Consider the following 22,019-nt stretch of genomic DNA (forward strand, 5'->3'; position numbering starts at 1 on the left):
CTAGTGTTTTTTGTTGCAAAAGCTGATTACATTTTTCATCATCTGAATCAGGAGCTAGTGAATGTTGTTGTTGTGTATGCAAACAAATAAAATTATGTAAGAAATAACAATATAGCTCATGTTAATAAAGTACAACATAACATAACATATTTATCCTAATACTAGGTTTCTAAAAAGATTTGAACTTTAAACTTCGCTTTCAGTGCCCCAGCGTTGCCTACCTCTGACATGTTGTGGAAGCTCCTGGCAGATTTGTAGAAGATCCTTGACCATCTCCTTATCTCTATAGACAGCTTCCGCTTCATCTTTTCTTAGTCTCAGCAACATTCTCATGTTTCTGTCATCTTTACAACGACCATCATCACAGAGACCATCTAGAAGAACATAAACATACATGAACACAGTAGAATAATAACTGTGAAGCTCAACAAATGCTCATGAATGTTGTAGAAAAGAGTAAATATTTATATCAAGTGTTTAGGAAGTAGTTTTACCAAGTGTGTAATGCCAATCAAAACGACTCATTCTAAGGTGATAATATGAATATGCATATGAATATTATATTCAATTTTTGGCAATAGATCCTCCTAAATGTTACACACTGGACCTTTAAATTACGCCATCTAAGTGGTCCAGACAAATTATCAAAGTAACAAATAATTGTATTCTGTCAACAGAAATACTAGATAGTTTTTAATCTGAAACAGGTAAAGTGTTGTTCAGTTAAAAAAATATTTGTATTTGTTTTATATCTGTGACATATTCCACAGATATAGACATTGAAACTGTAGTGAAAGGTGTATATATAATGTCAATATGACTATAAACAGATCATTTGCACTGTTTTTGATTGGAGATTGGATAATGTAACATGCTGTTCCATGGCGAAATGTTAGCTTTTCTGCACCACACCACATACGAAAACTCACAAATCAGAGTCCTGCAAAAGACCTGACCCGACCCAATATGATGTCCCAGCATACAAACTTTACAGCGGTTTGGCAGTCTGAGAGTTGTGTTATTGTTAAAGTTTCTGTTAACTGGCACAGCATCTGAAAAAACAACACATTTTTGCTCTCACCCACTGCCCACCTGCATTTAATTTATTTCTACCTGCAAATTTATATAAATATATTTTTAACTTGTTATGCAACCTTTTTGCGAGTTACCCAACCTAGCACAACTATTAATTGTGATAGTGTTTGGATTATACTTCCCAAGGTTGAAGTTGCTCTAATCAATACTGTAGGAGGAGTACAGCGAGTGCAATTTGCCAAAAATGGCCACTAAATATAAAATGGGCAACTTCCTGTTGGGTTTGGGGTATGCATCCAAAAGACCTTTTGGTACGTCTGCACATGATACATATAGGATATATATATATATATATATATATAAGATATACCTACTCACCTATCTTCAGCAAGTCAACAAATTCTCGTTTTCTCTGGAGTATTTGGTGTAAAGTTTTATTTTGGATCTCTCCACTGAGGAACTTCTCTGTCACAGATTTGAATGCTGAACTCGCCAAAGTCATCTTGATTTGTGCTTCATCTGACAATTTGTCGATCAGTCTTCCTCTTGCACCTGGAAAACAAGTGTGCAAACATTAACTACAAAACATTTTACAAGAGGCAACAAGGAGCAGCAACAGTGAGCTGTTAGATGAAGAGCTACAGGTGACAAGTTTCAAGAAAATTTTAACCATCACTCCTCAATAAGCTGCCTCCTTAGTGGAGGTCTGACAGCATTTTCTGTAAGTATCATTATGGATTAATTACCATGTAAGAAAGGGAAAATATTAGACTAAATGTATTTTCTTTTTTTATTGTTCAGCCCCCACAGTGTCTGAAAAACATCTGGCTCTTGGATAAATGCAGTTGAGTACCCCTGTACTCAACATTAACAAAGAGCAGATTCCCAGTCATTCTTGTAACATGTGTTACATTTAAGTATTTACCTGTCAATTGGAAGACAGTTTTGGCCATGGGCCAATTCACAAGGTACTCAAAAATCAAGTCCTGTCCTTCAACATAATCCCCATTTGCATCTGTGGGCCATGTCTTCAGTATAACAACAGACATCAGCTTCCCAAACTTTGTGATGTCATGTTTCTCCAATAGATTTGAAACAGCTCTGCCAGATTTGTCCTAAAGAAAAAAAGAACAAAAAACAATCATATCAAAAATAAAAAGATGCACAGAATTTCACCTCCAGACATGTTTTAAAAGATGTAAAAATACTTCTATGATTAATATTTTGCTTAACATGGTTTTCCAACATAAAATGAAAATCAGCTGGAAACATATTTACTCTCTCTCCCTTATTGAGAAAATTGAGGAATTTAAAGGTGTCAGTGATGGTGTGGTGATGGTTTCCCTGTTTATTTGTATGGGTATTTTAGAATTCGGCATGCATTGGAAGTCAGTAATAGGTTCCTAGGTTTTGGCTCAATTAAGCAGTAGGTCATTATAAATATCTGCTATGATGTTGCAGTGTGTTTACTAAGTTATTACAATTAGATGAATCCAGCAATCGGTTTGTGTGTTCTGCCATCTAGCAGTGCCGTCATTACTATGGTGGCAAGTTGTTGGATGGCAATCCTCTTGACCATCAATCACATTTTAGGTGATTGTGACTGTGTAATACTACCGTATGAGCTAGCTAGCATAATTAATTAAGTTGCATTTAATCATCATGTTATCAGTTATATTAGTAAAAACTGAATAAATATAAATTCTAAAGTTAAAGTTTGCCACTACTGATGGAGCAGCTGATAACAGAGTTTTTTTTTTCCAATTTCCTAGACATTACTAAAAAAAGTAAAGTTACATAGAAAGTAAAGGCATTGTACACTTCTAAGGACAGTTTGCATTCAAATGCTTACATATTATAGGGAGACTCAAGGGCCCACTTTATATTAAAAAACTGAAAACTCTTACCATGGTCAAAGCATTTACATTTACATTATATGTTATTATAAAACATTTATTAAGACATGTATTAACTGGTTATTCACCACTTATCAAAATATTACCTGACAAATAACTGCAATCGCCTCCAATGCACATTTCTCCATTGTGCTGCATAACAGTGGACTTTTCTTGCTCATTTCTTCCATCTGGCTAGAGTATATTCCAATCTGATCCACTAGCGGTTCCTAGCACATAAACACACATCCTTAGTTCTGTTTATCGAGTGCACATGTAAAGCCTGTTAACACAAACTCAAATCCAGACTTACTCGTTTTAGTTTTCCTTCAAAATCCTCCAAGAAGACATTTCTCCAGGATGTGGTGTGTTCCTCATGACTGAAGGACAGTGAGAGTAACTTGTTCCACACCTAAACGAGAGTCATATGAATTTAAAAGGGTCAGCTACATTGGAATTTAATAACTGCATACAACATCAAATGGCCATTGTACTTGTGGAAGAAAAAGAAAAACATCATTCTAAAATCATATCAGAAAACAACATATACATTACTGCCATTCATTTCTGCTTACCTTAATTTCATGGGGTACAGAGAACTCGGTCCGTTTCCAGTCATTAAGCAGTTGGTTTCTGAAGGTTTTTCTCCGCCATTCCCTCACTGTTTCTAATACATCCCCGATTGACTCTTCATGAATTCTCTCTCTTGTCTGGAACAGCAGTTATAAGTTACTATGGATATCTCTGTATTTTTAAAAAAAAACTTTTAGCTACAACAAACTAACATTCTTTAATTGCACAACTTGCTTTTAAGCATAAAAACATTGCTAGTCTGTATTTTCAGCTTTGCTGTGAACCTTATTTTTAATGAGGAACATCAAAAATAAGACTTAAAACACAACTGTTGATACATTTCTCTAAACTGTTAAAATGTTTAGTAAAGAAAAAACAACAATTTATATTTTTTCTCTATACAAGACAGACCAAAAAATAAAATAATACAGTTGTTGATGTAAACTGTATTTCAAGCTTTGACTATGACTTGGTATGGAGGCAGAAAAGTGTAATCTGTCCAACAGACTGACAGGTGAGTCTTACCTGGGACTTAGTGTGTCGTAGGTCTTGGCAATCGACAGACCAGATCAAGGAAGGAAACATAGGAACATCATAGCAGTCGGATCTGTTATTTGACGGCAGATAGAACCAAGAAGCCTCGCTGCAGTTTTCAGGCAAACCTCTCCATATTTGTCATCAAATCTATGTGAAAGAATCTTTTGATTATTGTCATGTATGCATAAAGATTGTTAACAATAAAGATATCAAAATTCAAAGACATTACAGCATAGATATTGTATTACAGTAACAGGTACAGTTTTTTTCTTTTACCTTTTATGCCATTGTCTTTCTTTCGTTATGAGTTGAGATGCCAACTCTTTCAAAGCCTGTCATCAGAATAACATAACACACATAATTTGAAGACATACAGTGATGAGGAAATTCATTTAAGTAACATTTATATAAACCTGCAATAACAGTTTTTTTTTTCTTATCTTAAGTTCTGTACACAACACTGACACATCATCACCTTTCAAACTGATACTGCAAACCTATTACCAAGCATTTGTTTATTTACACATCCATCAGTTATGGAGCAACATTATCATTCAATTGAAGCATTATATCTGGCCACCTGATGAATATAGGACCAATACTCTTTTTTAAATCTTTTTTTTGGTCTCTACCAACTGAAATATCTGTCTCTTTAGCTAAATGCTCTGCTATGTTTACCAGCTAGTTGCTAACTGTGTCTGTCTGTAGTCTGGTGCTGAGCAGTGGGTTTTTAAAGTTTTTGAACTGAAACTGTTTGAGCAGTAATAGTGAAACAAAACAGTTGAAAAATTACGGACAAGACAGCTAACAATGAGCTTAAACTGATTGTAAAGCTCTGTAAAGCAGACGGGAGCTACAGTTGCAGGTAATCATTCTCTATACGGTCATCACTATGAGCAACCTCTTTCACACTGTCATGTTGTTCTCACTTTATTGTTTGAAACTTGTTTCAATAAAAATAGAATATTATAGCCACTTTAAGGATACATACCCTGTAGTTGGTTATTCCAGATTTAATACTGAACTGTATGTAATGAAGAATGTCTAGAATATCCTCTTGCACACTGAATATAGACATGAAGCTCACTAGATCTTCTACATGCAGGAGAGACATCCAAGAGTTCACAAGAAGACGATCGATGTCTGCCAGGTGAGCATGTTCTCTCATTATCCAGATCACAGTCCTAATTTAAAATCAGAGTTGTTTATGGAGACAAATGGTGGTGAGGTAAAAATAACATTTACAAAAAAAAAGACCCGGAACAGAGACTTCCTGAAGTTGGTTGGGCCTGGTTGTCTGGCAACCTCATGGTGACAATGTTTTTCCTAAAATGTTAATGATTTAATTTCAAATACTAGGATAAAATATTGACCACTGTTTTGGATTTTCTGGATATTTGAGCAAAATACTGTAACAGTTGGTTCTTATTGTTATTTCGAGCCACTGATATGCAAAATTTGTTTGTTTGTTTTTGAGGCGTTTACAGAAAGTTGTAAATATAAGTCTTTACAGGAGGAAAATGCTTCCATACCTTGCATCACTGTCCCTGTAAACATGTGCTCCGTTGCTCCTCCTCAAGCCTGTCCATGAGTCAAACTGTGGATTCAAGACAGGTGGAACTAGCTCAAATGGCTTACTTTCTCCTCTCAGTAGGTGAACCAGAGGGATGACCAAGACCCACTTCTCAATATGATGTTGTCTAGCACTGTTGCACAGCATCTCAACAGCATCTGCAACTCTATACCAGTGGGGAAGTCCATGTTTAGTTTCATTATATTTACAGTGGCAAAATTATATCATTGAAATTATATCATATTATAGACCCTTAGTTTTTACTTTGTAAAATGTTGTTGGAAGATGTAGTCGATTGTGTTCAGATCTCAATCTGATTGTTATCTTATTCTTAACTCAAACCATGCATTACTTACCTGTTTTTATCTGATAAAGGGCTTGCAAACGTTTTCCAGAAAGAGAGGAAATGGTGTTGTGGTTTCTTAGGCAGGCAAAGAAGATCACATAAACTAGAAAGTTGATCTCTCATGTCATCTTTCAGATATTTGTTGTAAATTAGCAAACTGACAACTCCTGCATGCAGAGATGGGAGAGTTTCTTTCTGCTTTGTGGGCTTGATGTTGTCCTCCAGAGCACATCTGAGCAGGTTTTCCACCTAGAGAAAGTAAAGGAAAAAGGTCACAACCTGTAATACTTACATTCTGATGGTAATTCTAGCTGGAAACTTATTTACAGTTCTTAGGTGAGCATGTGACGTTGTAGAATTAAAATCCTTGATAGCTACCTGTTCAATACCGTAGGGTAATCCCCACGGCCTTTCCCTGCCATCATGGAGTACAGGATAGCTGTATGTATAGTAGAACTGTTGTAGCAGGAGAAAGAAGTTGTCCACATTTGGTTCATTCCATGATGTAAGAAGGTCAAAGATGATATCCAGCATCACTCTGCCAGCTAGGTCTCTCGCTTTCATTACAACTTCTGTGGTCGAAAACTCTCCGTACCAAAACTTCTTCTTCACCTCCAGATAAATCACATCATCATACTGGTGCCACTCTCCTTGAACGTCCAAGAGTACAAAATAAACAGCATCATTTATGTTCTATTTTAATAACATCCAAAAATACACAGGTATATACGACAGCCTTTATAACTTTATAACCATGACTCTGTCTCTGGTTCACTTCGTTTCCTTCCTTGGACCACTTTTGATAGGTACTGACCATTTTTCCTGCTTCTACACATCAACTTGAGGACCAAACTGTTCACTTGCTTGCCTATGTTATTCCACCCACTGACAGGGCCATGATAACAAGATAATCAGTGCTATTCACTTCACATGTCAGTGTCAATAATGTTATGGCTGATTGGTGTATATAAATATTAACCAAATCCAACTGTCCTACAATAATAATAATAATAATAATAATAATAATAATAATAATAATTTCCTTGACAGTGTCAACAAACACATTTTATATATACTAAAATAACATAATTCAAATGATCCAGTAAAATATTTTACATACAATACATATTAGCAGAACAAACAAATATAGTCTGTGCCCAAACAGCCCATCTGACAACCTACATCTCACTTTCTAGCATTGCCCAAATATCTTACTGTTTGGAGAAGGTGTCCTAGATCTTAACATCTGTTGTCTCCCTTGGTGCCCTAAAATAAACTTGCTGTGTTCTCTTGTGGACAAACTATGTAATTAAGTTTCTAGATTAGCTCAAATTTATCTTTTGAGGAATTTCTATACTGCCATTTCTTGTCAATTCAAAATGTATGTTAATACCAATGTATCAACAATAAACTAATACTGGCTCATATCTGCCTGGCTGATTTATTAGTTAGGCTTTAGTCTGTAAACATTAATACAAGTTTCTGTTGAGAGAAGTGTAGAGAAGTGAATCTGAATTACCGTCATGTGTTAAAAATTCCTCTTTGATTTTCAGGCACCTGTTGACATATTGATTTCCATCTTTCTGGTAGATGTTCTCATACATGGCCTGATAGCCATTTTCACTTTGCTTGAAAATGAAGTATTTGTAGGGTATGCTCTCATGAATGATATTCTTGGGAATCTGAACTTGTCCTTCAACAAGATATCTTTTGTCCCCTAGTGGCCTGTGAAACACAGTTATTATTAGTTATAAGACAAACGATTAATTTCAAAGCAAACAATCAACTAAATAATTGTTACTCTTCTGCTAGGGGGTGAAGAAAGTCCATAACCATATTCTGATTTCATTATTTCATTGGTTTTTAGTGAAGAGTTGAAAAAACAATTCTTTTGGTATAATTGTGAAGAACAAGTTTTTCAAAAGATGTCATACCTAGAGAACAACATTTCCAGGACATTTTGATGCCATGTTCCAACCAACTTTTCAGACCTTAAGAAAATTCTATCCTTCCCAGGATCCAAGTCTTTGGAAGTGACAGCATGGAAGTACACTGTCATACATTCACTGAAGAAAAAAGTACATACATGTTAACCCCCATATTTTATTTATACAATTAATAATACTATATCAAAATATTTTTAGAATGATAGCAATACTTATAAAAGTCTGATCTGAAATGTTTTCTCTCTTTTGGTTATGACTTAAAAACAGTTGTAAAAAAAACCTTTTTCAAGATACTAGATTTTGTTGTTTTTTTAAATAATTTTCCTTCCAGGTCAACAGCAGATTAATATTAAAATAAAATTAAAATAAAATATTTCTCGGTACTTACGTTTGTGGTGTTTGATGTTCAGTGGACGCTTCCAAGATATTTGCTGCCACAAGACCAATTTTTTTATCACTCTGACCGAGAGGTTGGGTGGGCACTGGTGACCTGGAGACATCTACATCCCCTTTGCCTGGCTGCCGTTCCTGCCTCTCTGTCAGGCATGTGTTTGTTTTGTCATCTGATCTTGTGTCAACAGCCTGTGAGAAAAAATACAATTTGAAGAGTAAACAAAGCCCTGATCAGATGTTCAGGATTTTACCATATCTATTGTATAATGTATACAGCTAAAACATCCTGAGGTCCTATGGGAATCTGAAGCTGAAGGATCAACTGTGTACTATAGTCTTATCATACCTTTTGTATTGTCACATTTTACTTGTAAAACTCAAATGGACACAGAAATATTCCCCACTTCAAACCTGGACATGGTTGGTAAATAGGCGGTTGGTAAAAAACACACAGTCAATGGCCTGTATCCATTATTGTTGCCAAAATATGGTCTTCATGTTAGACTGATGAAAATCATTACAAAATTGTTGTCAATATACAATTATTATACATTATTATCATTTAGTACTTGTTATAAGCTAATGATTTCGGGTTTGAGTCAGTGCAAGGGTTAAAACTCAATGTATTTAACTAATAACTACCTCACTGCTTTTGGCTGTTTGCTTTGTTACTGGACATGGATCAGCAGATTCAGCAGATTTTTTGGGTTTGGGTTTTTTATTTGGGTCATCTGAACTACAGCCTCTCCCCTCTCTGGCTGCTTGGCCTTCTTTCCCGTCTGTTTGTTGAGGGAATGCATGCTGTTCAGTCTTGGTGTGATGTTCAATATCCTTTGGCCTCCCAGAGAGATTTCTTGTCTTACGATGGATTCTTTTATCTTTATTTTGTTCACTGGCAGACTGTTTTGCTACTGAATCACATTCTTTGTTCATTGTTTGCTCAGATGATTCAGGTGCAGTGGAGCTGGTTTCTTTAGTTGATGTTTGTGATGATGCAAAAGTAGACAGCTTGTCAGCAGGAATCTGCACGGGACTGTTCTCTGTACTAATATCTGATGGAGCATCTGGTTGTTCCTCTGTCAGTTTCTCACTGGCAGGTGTAGGGGAGGGCGGAGTTGTGGAAACAGACATGTCTGATCCAGGGGACACCTCACTGCATGGTTGAGAGTCACTTTCATAAGCTGTTGTAGATAGCCTCTCTTCCTGCTTGCAAGTGTCTGTGACTTGTGACTTTGTGGTAGTGACTGACTCGCCGACTGAGAATGTCTGACTGGGGGATGATGTCGTGGCTCCATTTTCCAGTGTGACTGGGCTGGCAGCGTTATGTGATGGGTCCTGAGGTTCAGCGTCATCTCTGGCTGGCTCTGGGTCATCACAAACCAGCTGCTGGCAGAAATGACCTCATTAGGTGAGTGGTTAATGTGTACAGTCAAGGAACAGTTCTTCAGAACACAAATTAATAAAATGAAAAAGATCCATGTTGAGGAAGACAATATGATAAAAATATTTTAATTACAAATGTAATGCCATCTTTTGCCGTCATTCATAACTATGTTAAGCTAGAAAGTCTTAACAAGATAGATACAACTAATAAACTGTGTCACTATGATAATTGATTAATTTCAGTGACAGTGACCAATTGTTATTTCAGCTACCATGGAAGAATTCATTTTACAGCAAAAACATTCTTTGGCCTTCATACTGAAGGAAACTCAAACAGCTATTGATGTTTTTCAAGAGCAGGCCTGACATTAGCTGTGAACCATTGACAGTATATAATTAGTGGATAGAGCTTCAAGGTCTGAGAAATGAGGCCAATGCTTTAGTATCTTAAACCAGTATTCTTTCTAATGGCCTGCAGAGGGCAGCTCAATCATTTGCACAAAACAAGCCTTGCTGTATCCAATGTAAGGACAAAATGACTGTCCTTCTCCCTTGATTTATTAGCTCAGTAAAGTTTCCCTATGAGTTTGTGGTCTCTGTTGCTAGTTTCAACATACTGCATGATGTGAACATATGTAAACTATGGTCCCATTTAAAGTAAAATAGGCAATAAAGCAGGGTATGCTTGTGATTGACAAGTCATTCTCAGTGAGTTCGTCCAGCACGACTCCAGAAACTGAGATCAAACAGTCAAACAAGGCAGTACTGATCAAATAAGAATCAAGATTTGGTTATTGCATTGCCTGTTTTTCTCGCCTAACATCCTTATCCAGAAACATTAGTGTACTATTTATCTGTAACATGAGTAAGTGTTTGACTAAGCAAGCTGCCACACAACAGGGAGATAGACTTAATGCAAAACTTAAGGCCTCCAAACAGTACTCTTGTGCTTAAATGACTGGTGACTATAAAGAAAGCTTTGTTATTATAAGTTGTCTGTGTTCTGCTCTCTGTGCTCCAGTTTAGTTTCATTCCTATGGTTTTGTTTTGTTTTTTTACTGATAACCAAACAGACCTGCTGCTGCTGTTTCAAATTAAAAGCCTTCCATTATTGAACCAGTTGAGGGCTTTTATTATGATGGAGTTATTGGAAAAGCAGTGTATTTGTCAGTCAAATCACAGAACTGAACTGTAGTTATGCAATTGTTAAATAACAGATAGTCAACAGCACACTATATGAACACATTAAGTGGTATTTCGTCACAAGCAAACACACACCGGCTTGCCCTGCACATTTTTTTATGAGCTTGTTTACTGCCCTAAATAATGCTGGTGTAAACTAGAAGACAGAAAAATGTTTTAGTTTCAGCAAGAGTAAATAAAGGTTTTCTTGTGGGTATGAACAGTGCCTTTTCTCTTTAAACATTGTTGGTCAATTTATGGCTGAATACACTTTTAATGAGCATGTAAATGCTGCAAATACAATAACTGTTTCTTAGTCTTTTTTTACCGTTATCTGGGCAGTGTTTTCTTGTTCTTCTTTAATGCATTTTGGAGCTGGGTCTCCATCCTCTTTTTGGTTCTTCTCTTGAGAGGCGACTGATGGTTGACCTGCTGCTGACGTGGCCACATCTGGGTAATAATTAATGTTATGTGACATTAATTAGATAGCAGCATTGTTTTATGGTCGCACCATAAGATAAAAGATTAAAGATAAACAACAACAACAACACATATATTAAGTGATTTAATACTGATACAATGTTGGTTTTTAATAAATCAGTAGTTGAACTTGTGGATGTCCACAAAAATGATGCACTTAACAACAATCCCCCATGAATTAAATTTTTCCCTATTAGAAATTAACAGAAAATTGTAAACTTACCTTGGGTTCTATTTTGAGTCAAGGCAGGTAATTTGCAGCCACATTTAGGACAGAAGTTATATGAACTTTCCACTTGATTTCCACATTCAGGGCAAAACATGATGCATCTGTTTAGACAGATAACATTAAGAATATGGGAATCTTTTGATATATTTGCATTGTAAGCAGAATTCTTGCTCCTTTTACAAATTACTTTAGCCATTTAATTATTTCCTAAAATAAATGTCAGTAAGAATGTATAAGAAGAATAAGAAGTATATGTATATGAAGAATGTTTAGGATTTTGTCTCACTTCCTTGTTCCTCTCTGTCTGTTTTTTATCTTTCAACAAGAACACAGCGCAAAGTGATCTGCTTAAAATTCAATAGGTAGCATTTAGTCAAGCCTAATCCTTAAATTAATTAATGACGAATAATTATTACAGTAAATTCTATTGTTATACAAAAATAGAATTAAAAAACAATCCTCTCAGTATTACTAACGTCAAATTTACACTTTAAGACACTTTACTTAAACATTCTAGTCAGCATAACCTAATGCATTATTCATATGATGAACTTTTACAGAAAACCTACCTTGTTTGCTCTGCTTCCTTACATGGTTCACACTGAAAATCTGAGCAAGTAATTGACGTTACAAAGCTTACAGCGGGTTATCCACTTACTTTCATTTTCATTTACAGTAAAAAGGTGTGACTGCTTTGGCTTTTCCTACTTCACTTCACTTGACAAATACATTTCCCAGAATGCAATGTCATGCATTTTTCATAACTGAAACAACTGCTGTAACTAGTAATTATTATCTTCAATAGGCAGCGTTATGGTCGGAATACATATAATGTGTACTGAGAGGGAACCCCTATTAACTGTGTACCTTCTTACTGACAGCTATTACTTTACAACACAACAATTAAAACCCCATAACACCAAGGCACACAACAATATATTACAGTTTTTTTTACTTGTGCAATATAACATCTTAGAAAATTGTCATTGTATATTAAAATACTTTGAGTATTTTATGTCAGTTTATAGTGTTTGCAAAACGTAGTTTTGAAAAGAAAGCAATGATACATTTTTGTTTATTATAATAACTTTGCTTCCAATTGTTTGTCCAACCAGTTTCCTTCATTGACCCACTATCTCAGATGGGATCAAAGTCTCAATTCATGTTGTCAAACTGGAATTTATTGTTGTTTTATAGCACACTACCTTAGACCTTTGTGAGGCTTCATTATAAAGAAACCAACATAAAACAATGTTTTTCTAAATAATGAGTATGTTTTTTGTATGTTAAAAGCTTTGTGTAGCTTCAACATATGGATAACTATCCTTAATAATTATGCTAAGGCCTGCAAAAGGATTTATTTACAGTTGGTATTGCGATGACCCCTCCCCCCTCTGGTTGTTCTTCTTCACATGAGACAGAGTGGCAGAGGGTGTGGCCATGGGATCACCACGTTTATCCTGATTGCTGGGTTTCATAAGTTGTTGATCAGTGTGTCTCACTCTCTCCTTCCAGCCAGTTGGTTTTGGTACATGCATTACCTTTTTCCACACACAACACTTCACCCATGTCCACACACACACTCACTACACACTAATGAATGAAAATGATATGAAATTGTGCATATACTCAGTGACCACATGGGTCCGCATGTACTTGTCAAAAGAACAGCTCTGTCATAACAACATATTGTTTGCTCCACTTCCTTACATCTGAAAAAAGTCTGAGCTGATAATTAAGTGTATGTAGCCTACTGACGGTCCTAGATTCAATTTGGTTTTCAGTTAAACTAAAAGGTCTGACTGCTTTGGCTTTTTCTGCCACACCACACTACACAGCCTTCATTGCATGAGCCGAGACGGTGTTTAATTATGACTTGATAAACAATATTTTGGTTAAAAATAGAATACAGTGATATGTGGTTAATTTGAATTGACTTTTTAATCCATTTGTTAAAAAAGGGGCTATTTTAAATATATTTCAGTGTTTGAATTTTTTAATTCAATTTGTCTTTTTTTCAGACCCTGCCATTCCCAGCCTCTCCAGCAGCTGTCACTAGAGAGCTTTCCTACCTCAGCCATCACCTAAACATCCACCTTCCCCAGCTGTTCCTCATTCCACCTAGCACAGTCCAGTATAAGCCTTGAGTCAATACCTTTCCTTTGCTAGTTTATCTATATTGTTTACCAGTCATAGTGTACCAACCATTAGGCTGTCCTGTCTGCTCCTCTCCTTCCCAATGGCCACTGCCCAACCCATAGTCCTGTTGTTACTGTGTTTGGACTGATCTATTGTTGCTGAGTAAGAATGTCCTCCATTAATGAATCCTCCATTGTCTGCATCTAGGTTCAAATGCAGTGTTTTTTATGGTCCCTGTATTGTTTGTGTTTAAAGCTCTACTATGAGGACACACAAGGACACACACGGATGATGGAATATACATTGTTTCTGACTGCAGACTTTAGGAAGGCACTTTGCATTTTGTCTTGTAAAACTCTACTTTACTCTTAAAACTACTAACTTTCATATTTATGCATGTAACTACATTGATTGGCATTGGACTATGAATGCAATCACAGTGCTTAAGTGGAGTACTGTTGCTGAGCAGAACCAGTGTAGGTATTGATGGAGTACTGCAGCTGTGGTCCTGAATTACTGCTTTTGCTACAAGAGGCACAGTAGACAAGGAGTAAATGTTGACCATAAGTGTTGTACCAGTCTGAGATGTATTTGCAATACTAGATTGCATGATGATATTTACCACTGTATGCCAACAAGATGAAACAACAATTCTGGATTTGTAGGTTGTACAGTTAATTTAGAACGGGTTGTAAAAGGTGACTGGGAGAGACAGAACAGGAACTGGAAGAAAAACTGCAACCAAGGAGAAGACTAGAGGGCAGAATAACCTTTGAAATTAATTAAATTCAGGACTAGCGCTCAGCCAAAGCAGTTGAATTGCCAAAAGGTCTATTTTAATGGCACTGAAATGAAACAGCAGGATGTGTTGAGTTCATGTGGGGAATATTTTCCTCCCAAAATGCATGCATGCATAATATCCAAGATGGCATTTGTGAGGGAGGAAAATAACTCTATTTTCCACCGCCTCTGAAGTCAGTGCTCAAGTAGCGTGCTAAATCATATCATCTCAATGCTAGGCTGAATTCTTGACCGTGCTAACAGGCTTGGACTGTGTGTGTGTGTGTGTGTGTGTGTGTGTGGTGTTTTGGGTGTGGGTGCTTAATCCTTTCAGCGCTACCTGTTCTTCCCCCGCTTATTTACCACCCACACACCTCTTCCATACACAGACACACACACCACTGCAGTCGCCAGCCAATCACTACCTCTCTTCCTTTCAACTGCATTCACCTGCGTCACTCGGGCATGTGTTGCCATGGTGATCACTGATGCTCCCCCCACACTTTGTCTCTCTGCCTCTTCCAGTATGAGGATGAAGCCGACTTGTGGCCGATGATGCAGGCAGGCTGCAGACGTCACTACTTCCCTCGGGAAGAAGGCCTATTTTTACCAGTGGGCACAAAGTATACCAAGCTGCCCAGCATATTTATGGAACCGCATCTAATCCCAGCCTGCCCAGGGAAACATTCCCACGCTCTTGCCATCTCTTGTCTCCTTTTTCATTCATCTCACATAAATGCTGTTCCTTCCAGGGCATATTTTCATCTCTTGAATTGAGACGACAGCAACTTGTGAAGGTTTTGAAAAATCTTTTAGTTTTAGTATCTGCACTATTTTATCTGTGATACTGTACTTATCAACAAATACTGATACCACACACATACTCACCCTCCACAGGAAGGTCAGAGGTCACAGTTACAATCACCCAAGAAGCACCTGAACCAGAGCTGGCAGAGATTAATGTTGCCTGTTGAGTCAGGGACAGACAGATAACAGGATGACATCGCCCATAGGTTTCTAACTGGACAATTTGAAACCAGGAAATAGTGTCAACTGTTGGAGGCAGAACTGCAATAGTGAGGTAAAGAAAAAAAGAAAGCTGGGTGGACTAAGAAACATTTATAAAGCTACCACATACTACTGCAAATCAAGTATGTGCTGGATGCAATGGAGACAGGTGTGCTGATGATTGGCCTCCTTTCCAAGGTGGACTGATATTGAGGGGCGAATTCGTAAGATGAATTGCAGCTGCTGATCGCACCATTGAAACCCTTCTCAGGGTTTATTTTACAAAAAATACTGGTGAGTGTATTACAATGCAAACACAACTATAATGTTTTTTAGCTGAGTGTGCCCTTGTTCTGAATCTCTTAAATGTTCATATGTGGTACCAGTAATATTTGTTCTCAAGGTGTATTAAAGTATCATAGTTAATGTTTCACAAATTGTTAAAAATGCAACTTTCCAATCAAATCTAAAAAATGTTTGACCTAAAAGAGAATATATTGTAATTCTAATTATTCTGATTATATATTAACTCAGCCTGCTCTTTCATTTTTTTCTATCTGTGGAATATCTCTCGTTTTTCTATGACTCACTCTTTATTTAGTGTTTCTTATTTGGAGTGTGTTTTTTGTCTTATTTGCGCATCTTTTTGTGAATTCACCCCTTAGTGTGTTATCTGATACAGGCCTAATGTGGCAACTGAAGCTGGTGTGTACAAATACTCAGGGCTTAAAATGGACCAGATCAGCTCCATCTCCTTCAATATCATCATATCATATTGCACTTGCAGTCAAAGTCATCAAAATAAACTTAAAATACCAAAACCCTGACACCCTGGTGGCACACCTGGTGGAGCTGGTGTCTCATATGCCACTTGTAGCGTTATTTAAGTACAGTACTTGTTTAGTACAAGTTAAATGTACTCAGTGGTTAGTTACACAAGTTATTTTCCACTAACTAGCCTTTTAGATAGACTCTAACGTTATAGCCAAGTGAACAGGCTAACATGTAGCTAACTAGTTAGCAACACTTAGAACTGCCGAGCAAAAACAGTAAATATCTGTAAGATAAAATGTCTTTTGGATTCATGGTGGTAAACTTGTGTTAACCTGTTTTATGGTTATTCCTCCATACCGCTGCCCTGAGTGTTACCTCCTGGTGTGTGTGTGGTTATAAATATCCCGCCCATAAAGGTCTTCATCCATACATGACTCCCAATAATTCCTGTGAGTCCACCGGAAAACAACATCTCTTCCCCATTTGACACAGACTAAAAACATCACAAGACTATATAAACAGATTGTTGATGAGCACAGTGATATCTTTTATTTAAGTAAAAGAAGCAGCACCACAATGTATAAAAAATATGTTTGTTTTATGTTAAAGGATGTTAAATATTGCACTGAAAATTAGCTTTTATCCATTACTTGGCTTTGTTTAACTCTAAAACATGTAAAATGTGGTAACTTTACATGCTTTTGCAAAACAACCTTTTTCAATAAAGTTTTATTTTGTAAATTACTTGTATTTTGAGTTATTCTTGTTTAATCAAAACAACCCGACTGCACTTTGATTGATATTACCTGGAAAGCACAATAGAAAAATAACATGATTCATGAAAATTAATTAAAATAAAGATATCTGTTTTTGCAAATTAACTCAAATACTTTGTTACAAGTAGAAGTAGTTACTTAAGCAGAAGTATTAGCATCAAAGTCAAAGTACCAAAAGTAAAAGTGCTCATTATGCAGATTGGTCCATTTCAGAATAACGTTTGTTATATTACTGGATTATAATTATTGATACATTCATTGATACATAATAAAGGTGGAACTAAAATATGCTGCTTTGTAGCTTTTGAATTTTCCCCAGGGAGCAATAAAGTTTTATCTTATGTATTTAAGTGCAATAGTAAACAATACAATATTAGGAGTCCAATAGAAGAGAATGAAGGTCTGTGCTTATTGGGCAGTCCTCCTTTTTCCCTTTTTACAAATAAGAAAACAAGGTTTAAATGAAAGAGAATAATTATGAAACATTTATAAAGAAACCGATATAATAACACATAATAATAATAAGATATAATAACACATAATCATACAGTATACCCTAAAAACTTTACCCATTGCTTGAATTTTTCTGGTTAGTTCTGTCTGTGTTCAGGAGATTTTCTGAATATGCAGTACATGTTCAGGGGATGTTTGAGCTATATTTATATAAACCCAGAACAATAGTGGTATACGATCAATCCTAGGGGCACATCATTACACTACGGGATACTGGAAGTGATGTTTTGAGTTTTTACACACTACACTGATGAGTAACTGTAATATTTACAAACATCCCCACATTACATGTGATAGAGTGCACCAGGCATCTGCATACAAATAGCAGCCTATGAGCAATTTAGTCCTCTGACCTTTTGGACGGTGGGAGGAAACCTGAGCACCCAGAGGAAACCCATACAGACATGGGAAGAAGAAAAACACAGAAAGGACCAATACCTATATTTAAACAACCACTGAGCCACTGTACCGCCCATCAGCAGCAGCACCACAACCACAGTTTCTGTCCAGATGTGAAAGATCCACCCGTTGTCTTCCCACATTAACTGCAGAGGTTTCAGTTTTTTAAAACACGCCTGATATATATGTGTAAAATGCTGCACCGGTGGCTATAAAATCCTGTATTCTCCTCAAATTAAAAGGTTCTTTGTGGTAACATTTAGTATGAAATCAAACACCCAAGGCCTCAAGGTGAAATAAAAATTGCATGAGATTGTAAGAACATTTTTCCACAAAATGAAATTTGCATTTTTCTGTTTCACAAACGGGTTGGAAAAAGGATGGAAACCACCATTTGAGATAAAGGAGGCACACTGCTTAACACGTCTGTCACTACCATCACTCCTGTTTTACTCTAAAGTAATATATAAATATATATATCATTATTTCTATGGGACGATTAGATTGTCGCAGCGGAAAAATGACATTAATAAATACATAAACATTATGAAGTTATAATGAATTTATATTATACAAAATAACAAGAGGTAAACAAGACAGTGTGAATGTGTAAATATGTAAATATAAGTTAAGGATAGGGTGTGATGTTCCTTTATACCTGAAACACATGCACTACTATATATTTTAGCAACATATATGGAAAAACGTATTAATCAAACACCGGATGCTTTTGTCTGTTTTTCTACAACAGCTAATGTCGAACCATGAAAAGGTGTAGGCATGGTAAGGTTTTGTGGTTAAGTGTGTGAAATTGTCGGTGTGTCTTTGTGTGCAAATATACGCACACACACACACACACACACACACACTCATACGTCCTCCATGAATGTGGAACTTCTCCTACGTACACTTTGAAACTACGTCATCAGACCCAGTGGAGCAGGTTTGTGGCATTCACACAAAAAAGCTACATGTGTGCCTACTTGTCATTATTATTATTTACTTTATTTACTGAACATAACATGCTAAATTTAAAACAAAAAAAGAAAAAAATCATCTTAATCTCAAAGTATCCCTAAAATTAAATTAATCCTAAAGAAATATGTTGAACCAAAATCCCATTCTTGTCCCTTTAAAGAGGTGAGTCATAGCAAAAAACTCCATACAGTGACACAACGCACTGCTCCCACCATGTTTACCAACCACAGAACCCTTTATGTTTAACATTTTAGGTATTTCATGATGTGATCTTTATTTTTTTATTTATTCACTCATATTTTTGGGGGGGCTCTTTATTGCCTTTAAGTGACAGTGACAGGAAAAGGTGACAGCATTATGGGAGTCAAACCCTGGGCCGCTGCAGCAAGGACTCAACCTTGATATATGGGGTGCCAGCTCTATCATGTGAGCTATCCATAGACCCCTGACCTTTTATTTTAATCAGAATTGAGCTAGTCACATATTTAAGGTGACTGAATGTTACTTAAGGCTACCTAATGGGAAGGCTGAACTGTTTATACACTCGAAGGTGGAGAGAGAACCCCAAATGGGGATGATGTTAATCTTCTTCTAAAATATATATAATATAATAAATTATAATGACTGTAACAGTAGTGCATTGCTCTGGCAGATAATATATATATATATATATATAGATCATGTGAAAAGATAAGTGCTGCAAAAAGAAGAGATCGAAGATAAGGTTGTGTTTTATTTTTGAGCACACATGCTCACACAAAGTCACATGCCTGCCGTTCAGCCACTGTAATTGTTGGATCAATACATTTATCTATAGTTAACTAAATATTTAATTACATCTATAGTATACGCCTTGTCAAACCAGTTGCCAGAGAAACAACATATCACATCAATTAGCTTTAGAAATAGACATGAAAGGTGAAAGTAGGTCAAAAAGTTTCTGTCTCCCAACAGACAATGGATGCTTGTTTCTGTTAAATACCTTCAAAGGGCCTCAGGTACAAAACCACATGTTGCTCAATTCAGAACAAAACGTTCCTGATCTCCTCTGTGCCATGGCACGGAGTAAGTTTCACCGTTCCAACTGATGCCAAGAATTCCTGACAGCTCATCCCCACTGCACACTGACATGCAGCATTAACCCAGTCACTGATGGAAAAAAAATTATTGCCGGAGGGCCTGAGGTTACTCCTCAGCTCATCGTGTTGACTCATGTTGGAAGAATTTAGAACATTTATCTGTCACATGACACACATTATTACAGTAGGACACACTAAAAGGCTACATATAGAGTGTTTTTGTATCCGGAAAACTTAACGATATCACGTCAGTAATCCTGAGAGAATGCAGCACAAACATATAACAAACATATCTCTTCATCTTTTAGCCCATTAAATACTGTTGTTTCTTTGGGTTTTTGTCCAGATTTCTGATTCTGTTTTTTTGTACAGCAAACAGTAACTTAACCAAAGCTGCTGTTTCAATCTTCATGAACAACAGTCACTGTGTTGTGTAGGTTTCTATGGATCCTAATAGTGATTGATCAACCACAATGTTTTCATAGTCAAATGTCCTTATTACTTAAACTTGCTCCCTATGCGCTCCGTGCATTTCCCCCCATTTACAGCAGCTATACTCACTGTTTTTCAAGCCATTTGAGGTAAAAGAGTTAGATTAAATCAGATTATGCATCTAATTGTTCTCCAACTTTCTTCATCATCCTGAAACCAACACATATTGATGATGACTAAAGCTACATTCACACTGCAAGATAAGAGATAAAGAGATAAAGAGATAAATGTCGATCTAGAGTGACGTAAAAAAGTCACATGAATGCTGATATGAATGTTCACACTGCGGTCGTATTACAAAAAAAACAACACACATATGAAAAGTTCAGATTCCACGTGATTAGTGTGATCGTCAAGCCACCTGAGACAATGCATGGGCGAATTTAACACATGAGATGGTGATATTTCTCTAATAGATTTGCAATATTAATTTGGGGCTTTGGGGCCCAGAAGATACCCTAATCCCCCCCGCCATAGCTCCGCCCATGATGCTTCATATGGTTCAACACCAAAGTAAGGCTGAACCCTCCCACGCCTTCATTTTACACATTGATTAGATAAACTGTGGGCCAATTCACTGACAATTATTTTGAAATTAATGCACACGGAGCAAATTTGTCTTGTTTAAGTCTTTGCAGCAATTAGCTCACATTTTGTATTGGGTGTGTTATAAATTAAAAAGGAAGGAGAATGAAAGAATGTGTCGTGTGTGTTACATCCTTTTCCAGCTACTGCCTGCCCTTTTTTTTACTCGACTGCGGGCTCAGCACCACCACTCTCTCTCTCTGTCTCTCTCTCTCGCTCTCTCTCTCTGTCTCTACACTGATAGACAAAAATATCTCTCCTCTGTTGGTTTACCCCCCTCTCCCTCTTCACCACCTCCATTTCCGCCACCATGCTAAGAGATCTGACATCACAGGGTCCATCATGTGATCCACCCACAGGAAGCGTTGCAGTGATGGATGGGGCCTACCTGTGACGCACATACCCCCTCTGTATAACCCTTTAAGAGCCAGAGCACTGATTGTTAATGGAGAAAACAAGGGCAATTATTCCCTGATTTTGCCCCCAAACATTTTTGGATATTGATTCCATTATTAAATCTTTAAGCTTAATAAATTGATTGGCTGACTGTTGTTTGTATCTGTATTTGGACACAAAACATCACATGAATAAGGGAGGAAACCAAACACAGACATGTCACATTAGTTTGTTACATTATTTGTTTTAATAGAAGAATTCATCTGCAAGTTTCAATAGCTGATTATGTTAATACCCGAGAAAACATCACAACCGTATTTCCAGAGTACGTTTACAGTTTGCTTGTAGTTGTAATGTGGCAAAAGTGTGATCAAATTTTTGTCAGAAAACTTAAAATGAGTCTATTGAATTTGGTAGGAGGGGAAATCCTGATAAAAATGTACCAGAAATGGACAAACAGAGCTTTTTATTATGAGAAGTGCTCAGAATAAATACACTTACCCACAAAACACAACACGCTCCCTCCGC

The 22,019-nt window shown here is 36.6% G+C and overlaps 1 protein-coding gene across 1 annotated transcript in view; it reads right to left on the minus strand.

The window, feature by feature from the left end:
- The window catches only part of LOC118322369 (E3 ubiquitin-protein ligase rnf213-alpha-like), a 30,225-nt gene extending 28,237 nt beyond the window's left edge, over positions 1 to 1,988 (minus strand). The window contains exons 1-3 of the mRNA XM_035654032.1: positions 1,961 to 1,988; positions 1,414 to 1,587; positions 222 to 374 (exon numbers count right to left, since the gene is read on the minus strand). Coding sequence (XP_035509925.1) covers positions 222 to 374; positions 1,414 to 1,587; positions 1,961 to 1,988 — 355 coding nt within the window. The remainder of the gene's footprint in view (positions 1 to 221; positions 375 to 1,413; positions 1,588 to 1,960) is intronic.
- Positions 1,989 to 22,019: the final 20,031 nt, after the last annotated feature.

The sequence above is a fragment of the Morone saxatilis genome, unplaced genomic scaffold, assembly GCF_004916995.1.
Source record: "Morone saxatilis isolate NCDOM2014 unplaced genomic scaffold, NCSU_SB_2.0 Contig12, whole genome shotgun sequence".
NCBI lineage: Eukaryota > Metazoa > Chordata > Actinopteri > Moronidae > Morone > Morone saxatilis.